The sequence below is a fragment of the Aplysia californica genome, unplaced genomic scaffold (assembly GCF_000002075.1).
Source record: "Aplysia californica isolate F4 #8 unplaced genomic scaffold, AplCal3.0 scaffold00353, whole genome shotgun sequence".
NCBI lineage: Eukaryota > Metazoa > Mollusca > Gastropoda > Aplysiida > Aplysiidae > Aplysia > Aplysia californica.
The window spans coordinates 470,100-481,579 of NW_004797623.1; the positions used below are offsets into that span (position 1 = coordinate 470,100).

Here is an 11,480-nt window from a genome sequence, read left to right on the forward strand (position 1 = left end):
GAGGAGGAGGAGGAGGAGGAGGAGGAGGAGAAGGAGGAGGAGAACAACAACAACAACAACAACAACGAAAACAACAACGTTACTAGATACTTTTAAGCAACACATGTCCCTAGCTGAAAGCAGGCTTTGTGCACAGGACATTATATCCCATCCCCTTTAAGCCACATAACAGCAAAATATTCTCATCTTCTACGAAGAAGTAAGAGCAAGCTGGCATTTCTCAAAGGCTCAAGCACTGATGCACTGACAAGTATGCATGTATAAAGCAGCTAGCTTTGCATTCATAAGAAAAGTAATAATAATTACAATATAGGACGATAGATGTTTGATCATTGATAGGAAAGAAAGAGCAGATCTCTCTCTCTCCCTCCCTCTCTCCCTCCCTCCCTCCCTCCCTCCCTCCCTCCCTCTCGACTACTGAGCATAATGAGAATAAGTGTGAATCCTTTATCAAGCTTACCCCATCACGGTCCGAGGCAGTAATGGTGGAGCCGATGACAGAGCCGAGTGTTGCTGAGTCCACATTGACACTGTACCTGTATGGCGTGTTCTCAAAAACAGGGGGAAACTGATTCCTGACCACGTCGATCGAGATAGTGTTTGTGGTCCTGATGTTAGACAGTCCCGAGTCAAACGCGTACACATCAAGCTGCAAACAAAAAATGTAGGATTATTATATTTAAGAGGGGATGGAGTTATTTTATTTTACGTTTGGTTGGGGGGGTAGGGGGGGTTGCGGGGCGCAAGGGATGGGGAGGGGGCTAGAGCACGGACCACAAATTACATCAAATGACATGTAACTGCAATATACTGATACAGATAAGAAATGTACACTTTCAGAAATGTAGTTGGGTTTAATATCTTGCCGTGGACACTTCTCCAGCGCAAAAAGGTCATATTTCTTTTTTTTTTTCTTTTTTTTTTTATCCTTACTGAAATATATGTTTTCTTCTTTATAAGTAAAGAATATTTGCGGGTATTTTTTAGTAAAAGGAACACTGATAAGAAACGTGGATCAAACTGAATGGTCATCAATAGGAATCAACATTTAAACGTAAGGGAACAAAAAGGGATGTAGGCGTACAGTTTTGACGGAGGGCTCAGCCTCCCGAACAAGAAACAAACACAGCGACGGGCACAAGAATAACTTCAGTCTGGGGACAAAGAAACAGACAGAAAAGGATGCTCAGGACAGGCTTCGCTGGAGTAATGTTGTTGATGGCCTGTGCTCCACTAGGAGTTAAAAAGGGCAAGAGAGAGAGAGAGAGAGGGGGACAAAGACGGCCGCGACGTACGTTGTAAGTAGTGTCTACAGTTGAGAAGAGGTCCCGCCGTAGGGTGACTTCGCCAGTGACCGGGTTGATCACAAAGATAGAAGGAGCGGACCCCTGGCCTGATATTCCATATCTTATTTGTTGCTGGGGAAAAAAAACAAAAAACACATAAAGGAATTCCATTAAGTTCAACAAACAAACAAAGAAAGGCATCCACCATCAAAATAAAGCAAACAATTTACAAAGGCATTAACAATCTTCTTCTTTTTTTAAGTTTCGCGCCAGACTTACTCACACTTTTATTTTCATCCAACTGACAGCATCATGAAAAATCTAGAAAAAAACAAAATCACCACACAAAAAAACAGACATCGAGCAAATAAGAGAAAAACAAAGTTAGGCTTATAGTAAGTAAGTCTATTCCTTCATCTAATTTATTCCACAATTTTCCCCTCTCTTCCATAGGAAGAAAAGTGATGCTTCTGACCATGTACTTAACATTGATAACACACCTTCAACACAAGGAATACTGAACAGCTGAAAACAACTTACATTTTTTTTTTTTTTTTTTTTTTTATTAGCGGACGATAACCATCCACCCGATAGAAAAGAGGGTCAGATTTCTCCGGAGTGCCTCGGGCAGTACCTGCCTCGCTAAACCAGGGGGCACAAGGCCGGAGGAGTAGCAGAGAACAGATACCACCTTTGATCGAAGCCAAAAGGGCGAGAAGCGATGAAAACAACTTACAATCAAATTTCTGTCGAAGGCGGTAACATTCACAACGAGCTTGCCACTGGTGTCCGACTCATCAAGCTGGATCTTTGCAGGCAGATTGGAAAACTCTGGAGGAGAGTCCCTTTCAACTGAGACTGTCACCGTCGCTGTTCCCACCCTCTCCGGGGTGCCTCTGTCCGAGGCAAGAACTTTGATCTGGAAACATAATAAACAAGGTCACATGATGATTGATTGATTGAGTAGGTGTTTTACGGAACTATCGACTCAATTCCAGGTTCACATGATTGAGCCTGCTCGAATTCAGTATAGTTTTCGTAAGAGTTTTTACGACACTTGCAGCACAATAAGGTTATGTAAGTTCCGAAGATTTGAGGTGCCACAAGCAAACATATATACAAATTCACAAGACTAGGATTTGGCTCAGATTCACAGTAAGAGTTTTACGACACTTGCAACACAATAAGGTCATTAAGTGCCGAAGATTAGAAGTGCTACAAGCAAGTAGCAAACACAAAAAAGGAGGAGAGATAACGATGATGGATGATTGATAGGAAAGAAGGAGCCAACCACACAAGAGCATCTTCCAACTACCCACAGGCTCAGATTTGATCAAACCGAACTGACGATAAGAAAAGGAGATTTTTAGGATGGAAAGAAAGAGAGTTGTAGACAAGGGCAAACAGCCCCTTTTTTAGCCACCATTGGTCAGACCAGATGGGAACAACATAGCTGTCATGCAGTTTAACTGATTCCGTCCATGATTTTTTCAGGCTCTGGACAGAGTTATTTTTCCCTGCTCAGTTTTAGACCTGGGGTGCATCTATTTAACGCATTACTGTGAAGCTCTAAGTCACTCTAATATGTGTTGTCATATACCAAACTGATGGGAATAAATAGAAAAATCTGTTTATATCAATAACAATGACCTATAATCTGTTTGTATTACAATTTCCTTCTGACAAAAACGAATGAGAAAAAAAAATTGCGCAACAGCTCTTCGAAAATTTCGACTTACCGCATTTTCTCAGCTCTACAAGTCCTTATAATCCATAGGAATCAACACAACATTGTAGCGATATCACCCTAGCACACATTTATGCAAGAATTTCACAAATTTAGTTGAATATCTTTCTTTGAAGAGCCTTTTTATTATACCAGGCTCCGTGTTGTTTACCCTTAGATCTAGCCTACATCGCGACAACAAAACAACGATTTTTGCAAGAATTTCGCGGAGTTTCGATCGATATTGGTGCTCAGAGATTGAGGTCAGGTTTGTTTACAAGTTCTACTTCCTTTCAACAACTTAAAAAGTAGGAACTATGTTAAAAAGTGCACCTTTGTTTCGGATTTCGTTGAGCCGCTCACAGCGGCCGAATGGAGGCAGCGGAAAAACTCAGAGCCGCTGTCAGCGGCCGAATGGAGGCAGCGGAAAAACTCAGAGCCGCTGTCAGCGGCCGAATGGAGGCAGCGGAAAAACTCAGAGCCGCTGTCAGCGGCCGAATGGACGGAATCAGTTTAAAGCAGACATAAACAGCAGACAAGGCTGACGATAATCAAAACACAATATGCACAAATAGTAAACACAAATACTACTGCAAATTATAACGTATGCACTTTCACACACACACACACACACGTACTCACACATTTACACAAACATACACACAAATAAACACAAGTAAGAACACATACAAATGCACAAAACATTTGAATGAAACAAGAACACTGGTCTAAAGTATATCTATGACTTACCTCATATTGATTTGTTAAATCCTGGGAAAGAGGCTTACGAATTGTCAACCTTCCAGACAAGTCATCCACTTCAAAAAGGTTTTGGATATTTCCACCGGCAGCCAGGTAGTACCGCAGGGCATCCTAGATAGGAGAAAAAAACCCCAAAACAGGTAATAAGTAACTGAATTCTCTTTAAAGTGAACTTGGGTTTTATAAAGCATAATTATGTGAAGTAAACAAACAACATTTATTTTTGGTTAGGCGGATTCAATCAATCAATGCCTTTCACCCCTGGCAGGGTATAGGCCGCATACAAGCTCCTTCCATTTATCTCTGTCCTGAGCCATCCTTCCAAGCTCGTTCCAAGTGAGCTTCATTTCTCTCATGTCCCTTTCCACGCATCTCCTCCATGTTTCCCGTGGCCTACCCCTGCCTCGGGCTCCCTGTTGGTTCCACTGCAGTGACTGTCTTGTTATGCGGATTACCAACTAAAAAAAGCACCTTTCCATACACCTGCCTGTTCTGGATATTTACTTCTTTTTTTTTTTGCTGTTGTTGAAAATATTGATTTTCAATACCATACAGTAAAAGAGAATACCTTCAATAAAATCATAATCTACTCAGACTAAACAAATCAATTCAAGCACTTCTCCTTAACATTAATATTTAAAATAAAATATAATTCCATAAACTACAAAGCCGAGAAAGCTCATATCTAAGCATAGTAAAAAAAATATGTTAGAATTTCAAAACTTAATTTTAAGAAAATATCTGAGAAGGCCAGTCAATGTTCACATCACAAAGATCGCACTCTTGTCAAACTTTGTAAAAGCCATATAGGCATTCAACATACAAAACTAATATTACATTTTGCTTTATAAAAATGTTTTATGAGCAACTGCATAGTTTTACATTACTAATTTCCCTCTGTAAAAGTCTGTCTTCACCGGTGCAGTTACAAATTCAAGTACAAGAGGCATTTTCAACAGGGCATTACCACCAGACAAAATCTTTAAAGACACAGAGAATTAAAATAATACCGGACATCAAACATCAGTTAGGTCAAAACAGCCAAGCTAAGCCAATTGAAACAGAACAAAAATCAAAGCATTTTCAACAACATAAACAAGAATCTACCTGGCTATTGGCTTCAGGCAAGATTTCCAGCAACAAGGCCAGTAACTTGAACTGTATAAAGATGTTAAATAGTCATAAAATGTGGCTGACCAGAATGAGCCATTACAAAAAGAAAAGAGGATACTTGAATCTTCCCTCTAATGGTCGGAAAAAAGGTGGGATCAAAACTAATAACGACTCACTCCATCAGCATCTTGGGCAGACAGCTGGGCCACTTCATAACCAGCGGGCTGGAACTCAAACACAGACACTCGTAGGTTGGTCTGGTTAAAGACTGGGATGTTCAGGTTGCGGTTCACAGAGACGGTTATGGAGCAGTAGCCAAGGTTTCTCGGGAAGCCTGCTGAGTACACCTCTGCTTCCAGCTGCGAGGGCGAAAAAAACAAAACAGAAAAGGATGAACACTCCGAAGACAGGAAGTGCTACAAGTTTAGAAAAAAACAAAAACACACAAAAAACGCGCGCTCAAGTCACCTTATGCAGTTGTAAGAGCTGTATAACTCTTACTAAACTAAAACAAGCTAAAAAGGTATAAAGCAGTACAATTAAGCCACGGATGAATTTCAGGCTTGCAATGAAAGAGTCCAAACTTTAAGTCTGTGGGTAAAGGATGACAACATAATGATAATTTTTCCCTTATCTAAGAGTGAATCAGGTTCGTTCATTTGTTTTGAGGTGTTTTACGGCACTATTGAGTCAGTTTGGTCTGAATGAACCATGTACCTAGTGTGCCCAAAGATAAAGCTCCAACAAACCCAAGGCCTGTCCAGGTGTTCATAATTGGTCGCTTTTAAGCACAAGGGGGCTATCCCTAAAAATGCTGTTTTGAGAAAATCGAAGGTAAAGCTTTTGCCACTGGTTCACTTTCTTTAAAAGACAAGGAGGGTTTTCTCTATAACCAAACAAATATATACACCAATGAAACCAAACTTCTCCTATAGGTAAGGCAATGCCCACTTTTGCAGTAGGCCAAGATTTCTGGAAAACCCCGAAATCTGGGTTGGTTCACTAGTCCTTAAGAGCGACCAATTTATATGGGAAAATGCATTTCCCTTTTTATGGCAGAAACTGAATTAAAAGGTTCAGCTGTGTAGCCTTTACTTGTGCGAGAAAATTTTACTTATCAACTACTTTGAATAGCTTTTGTTTCCACGCTGACAAAGAAGTAATAGGTCTTAAGCACCACTGGTCAGAATAGTATTTTAGACCAATTTATAATTTATTTAAAACCTTGGAATATTTCATGAGATTTTCAAACAGATGTCTTAGATCCTCCTTGCCTTGCAGACAGATTAGCCACTCTGTACTTTACCTGGAATGATCTCAAATCTGTCAAGGTGAGCGGGACATTCACAAACACTTGGCCCTTTTGATTCACACGGAAGAAAGACCTTGCAATGCTGTTCCCAGTGGGTCCAAAGACAAATGTGCTGGTCTGTGGATACAGAAAATAAATATTACAAATTGAGGACATGTTAGATGTCTGTATAAAGTATATTTTATGTAAACAGTGTCACACTGACACAAAAAGACCTTTACCACAGACAAAAACCAAGGCTGACGGATATAAACAAAAGAGGGATATTAAAAAAGTAGGTGCTGCCAATGACACATGGGAGAACATTCAGCTTTTCACATGAAGAACTCTGTTACTGTATTCTGTATTAACTACATTAATTCTCACAGTAATATGTATTAAACTTTTGAGGCCAAAGAGATGGACAAAAACTCACACTGTCGTCTTGGTCAAAAGCTGTGAAGGTGAAGAAAGGCAACGTGGCATTCACACCAGAATTCTCGTTGATAGAGGCGGCGCCAGTATTTGTGCAGGCTGGTGCAAACTGATCTCTGGTGATCGTGATCTCAACAGAAGCCTGTCTAGATCTCACAGGCGCCCCATCGTCGTAGGCTGTCACAGAGAACTGTCAGAAAAAAAACCCAAAAAACATTGTCTTATGGGCATTGGATACTCAGAGTATGGTCACATATCATTTCAAGTGCTTTGACTAGAAACAGAACAACGACAACAGGGACTCTCAAGTGAGAGTTAATATTTCAGAAATGTGTATTCATACACATTATATCTATATAACCATTCTTATCAAGAGTGCAAGTAACCTACTAATAACATTTTTTTCATTCTGTCCCCTAATTTTAAAAATTGTGGAATTTCCAACTCCTAACACCTACCAAAATCTCATCAGCACACAAAGTTTTTGAACAAGCACAAATGCTTGAGCTCACATGAGCAAACAGAGTTGGAAAAAACCAGTTGAAACAGCAGACTAAAGAGCGTGCTATTGTAATTCAATTGTGAAATTATAATAATAATAATAACGGATTTTAAAACTGCAAGAAACCATGAGTGAAGAAAGAAAGAATCAGCCGCTGACCCGATACACGTTGCGAGGGGCTTGCGTGAGATCTCCGACAGCTTTGATACTTCCGCTCACTGGGCTGATGGAGAAGTACTGCATGGCAATCTGGCCGTCTGTGTTAGGCTGAATGTAATATCTGACAGTGTCCTGTAACAAAACACAAGAAGAAAAGTGAAAGAATTAGTCGCAACAGAAATGGAACAAGTTTTGAATAGGAGTTTTATGGCATTTGCAACACATTAACCTCTTCACTGCGGAGTAGACATATTATGTTCTGGCTTGTATTCTCCTGTTACATTGTTTTATCTGGTTAACAAAAGAATTTTAGTTGATATAGTTACAGCTTGTGATTTTGCTTATTCTGAAACAATTCTGTGTTTAAATATTCCTTGAATTGACATTCTATCTCGTCTGGTCATATGCTGATGGAAACCTTTCAGCAGTTAAGGGGTTAAGGTCATAAAAGTGCCAAAAGATAAGAGGTGTTACAAGAGAGCAACAAACACAAGGTAAAGATGAAATGTTTTATTGGAAAGAAGGAGCAAACCACACCAGAGCACCCACCAACCACCAACATGACTGAGTTTTAAATAATCACATCTATAAAGGAATATTCTAGGAAATCATATTGCAGCAGCCGCAGCCTTAAAGTCTAAATATACTACTTTAAAATGTTAAGGAAACCAGTTTCCTTCGTTGACTACGTCATCCCCATAGTCCTACCACTCAAAAACAGCGCACAACACACAAGGCGCTACATAATATTGTGCGTTGGTTTCTTCACTTCACCCATGTTGGAATGGGTAACTCACAAAAGACAACGAAAGATCTTGTCAGCTTCATTGACTGACTTGTTGAGTAGGTGTTTTACGGCACTTCACCCATGTGGGAATAAGTACCTGACCATAGACAACGAAAGATCTTGTCAGTTTAATTGACTGACTAGTTTTACGGCACTTCACCCATGTGGGAATAGGTACCTGACCATAGACAATGAAAGATCCCGTCAGTTTGATTGACTGACTAGTTTTACGGCACTTCACCCATGTGGGAATAGGTACCTGACAATAGACAACGAAAGATCTCGTCAGTTTGTCAGTGTCTGAGTGCTTAATAGGTTGCTTGCACTGTGCATCTAGGAAACCAATAATTTTTCTAACCGTTCCAGAGTCTACAGAGGTCTAATAACAAGCGTAAAGTTCAGTAGAGCAAGGCCCCAACATCTGACATTTTTGGCAAAGTACTGTGAGAGAGATCAAATCTTCTGATTCCTTCAAATGTCAGCTGAAGTCACTTCTATTTTTCAACTTATAAGACGAACATTCGGAGAGATTTTCTTATGGTCAGAGCACAACGTTTTATGTTACTGTTGTACTGTATTGTAAAACGCTCAGAGCCTGGGTACTTTAATCCGGGTTCAGTGTTATATAACGTAATTTATTATTATTATTATCATTATCATTATTATTATTATTATTATTATTATTATTATTATTGTTCTTATTATTAGTATTATTATTATTATTATTGTTATTATTATTGTTGTTATTATTATTTATTATTGTTATCATTGTTATCATTATTATTATTATTATTATTGTTATTGTTATTATTGTGGTTGTTATTGTTATTTATCATTGTTATCATTATTATTATTATTATTATTATTTGCACTATGCAAACCAAGTTTCAATTATCGTGACTACTTACATTATCTCCATCCCTGGCTTCCACGGTGAGCACAGTGTTACCGCGAGGGAAGTACTCACTAATCGTCTCCCGGTAGGTACCAGTAACAGTGAAGGCTGGGGTGTTCGGGTTGTGGTTCACATTGATCACAGCGTAGGATTTGCCTCGAAGATCTGGGTTTTGCTCATCAAAAGCGTACAGCTCCACCTGAAAACAGAAAATTTAGTGGCTAGGACAGAACTTTCAGCTGGGGGGTAAAATGGCAGGTTTTAGTTTTAGTAAGTTTTACGGCACTTGCAGCACAATAAGGTCAAATAAGTGCCGAAGATCAGAGGTGTTACAAGAGAGTAACAAACACAAAAAAGAAGGAGGGGAGATAAAGAAGATAGACGTTTGACAGGAAAGAAGGAGCAAACCACACCACAGTACCCGCCAACCACTCACACAGAAAAGAACAAATGGAAGGAAAGAAAATAAGGATGACCTGCTGATCACACTTTCCAATCACTTGTCGAAGTTGATCCACCTTGGTTTGAGCTAAACAAAAGCAATATTGATGATATGGCTACCATCATTTAGTGCTGTGCACCAACAAAGCAGACAAACAGAAACAAAAATAGAGGGATAGGGCGCAGCAGTGATGAAAGTAAAATCACAATTCAACTATCAGAGTGGCAATAGGGACAATAGTAGCATTATGAAGGAAACAGGATGGCCCAGGACAGAGATAATTGGAAGGATGGCCCAGGACAGAGATAATTGGAAGGATGGCCCAGGACAGAGATAATTGGAAGGATGGCCCAGGACAGAGATAATTGGAAGGATGGCCCAGGACAGAGATAAATGGAAGGAGCTTGTGTGAGGATGAAAGGCATAGATGACGAAAAACATGTGAGAGAGATGTGGAGGAACTTACGGTCTGGTTGGGTCAAGCACCAGAGATAAATAGAAGGAGCTTGTATGTGGCCTATACCCTGCCAGGGGGGAAAGGTATAGATGAGGAAACATGTTTTTTTAGTTTTAGTAGAGGTTTTACGGCGCTCGCAACTGCATAGGGTCATATGAGCGCCAGAAGATTAGAGGTGTTACAAGAGAGTAACAAACATAAAAAAGAAGAAGGGGAGATAAGGACGATAGATTTTTCATAGGAAAGAAGAAGCAACCACAACAGAGCACCCGCCAACCACCCACTTGAAAACATGTAAGAGAGCCGTGGAGGAACTTACGGTGTAGAATGAGGCTCTGTTTGGGTCAAGAGTCAGATTTCTGGCCAAAGTGATGGCTCCGGTGTCTCTGTCGATCACAAAGAAGTTGACATTCTGTGCCGCACTCAGCTCATACTTGATTCGGTTCTGTCAAACAAAAATAAAAAAAGAATCGTACAGTCAAAGGACTACTTTTCGAACACAAGTAATAACATAGTTTTTAGTGAAGCAGCGTGGTGAAATCGGGCGCTCCTTCAAATAATGTAAGCAAGGAAACCGGCATTCTTTTGGCCGTCTGTGAATTTTTTTTTTTTATTTCCTTGTTTCGGTTCAATACTTTCTATGTCCATTTGTTGTTGTTGTTGTTGTTGTTGTTATCGATCGACTATGTCCATTTAACAATAGGTTTCTGTGTGAATTTTATTGAAAAAAACATTGACCAAACGTTTAAAAAAACCTAAATTTGCAGTTTCAAAGGACACTCAAGCTTTGGAAGTCACCAAACTTTGGCAGCCATTTTCTCGCTAATTGTACCTCTCACACCAGGTGACCCCAACCTCCTTTAATCGTAAATAATATCTTCACTTCTATTCAAGATAGACGGGAACTTTTTGGCCAAATGAAAGACAAAGGAACAAACAAAGATGACATTAATAACTCCGTATGCCCAAAAACTGACGAGCGCCTGACTCCATTGCGTCGTGACACATATTATTCTGCACATGAAGCTATAGAAAAATGAGAAGACATGAAACAATATAAAGAGGCTAGCCTCGGAAAGGTGGAAAGTGTCTGTTTAAAGCTTATACCCTGAAGCAGAATGAGAAAGACAGTGATGAGGACACGAATCTCCAAAACTTGTCAATAAAAAACTTGTCAATAAAAAAAAAGCATTCAATAAGAAATAGCTTTCGAAACCCATACTACTGTAGTTTGAAAAGAAATTAAAAACAGCTTATTTTCTGGAGTGCCTGGTCAAACTCAATACATTGAGTCCAAAACCATAACAATAACTATGTGTGTGACCACTAGTTAGGAATTTATAAGTCTTTTTTCTATTTTCAAATGAATTAAGCAATTTAGGACCAGTTTTCGTACTGTTTTTTTTCTTTGACTCCCATTATAAAATTCTCCACAACAACAAGTCAGTGAGGAGTGAAGATAACTTCACATATTGCGGCCATAAGAAAATAATGAAAATAAGATGAACACAATATATTTAATAATGAAAATAAGAATCTTCTCCCTCCCCTTCTCGCTTCCATTCCATATCTCTTCAAATCCTTCTCCTTCTAACTCTCTCCCACCGTCCACAGTTCTATCTGCA

The 11,480-nt window shown here is 39.5% G+C and overlaps 1 protein-coding gene across 1 annotated transcript in view; it reads right to left on the reverse strand.

Annotated features, from left to right (window-relative positions):
- The window catches only part of LOC101847743, a gene marked incomplete in the record, with an annotated part of 240,046 nt that overhangs the window by 57,742 nt on the left and 170,824 nt on the right, over positions 1-11,480 (reverse strand). Inside the window, 10 exon segments of the mRNA XM_035970982.1 lie at positions 461-649; positions 1,296-1,418; positions 2,023-2,205; positions 3,763-3,885; positions 5,064-5,246; positions 6,194-6,316; positions 6,615-6,803; positions 7,275-7,406; positions 8,970-9,155; positions 10,175-10,300. Of these exon segments, the coding sequence (XP_035826875.1) occupies positions 461-649; positions 1,296-1,418; positions 2,023-2,205; positions 3,763-3,885; positions 5,064-5,246; positions 6,194-6,316; positions 6,615-6,803; positions 7,275-7,406; positions 8,970-9,155; positions 10,175-10,300 (1,557 nt within the window).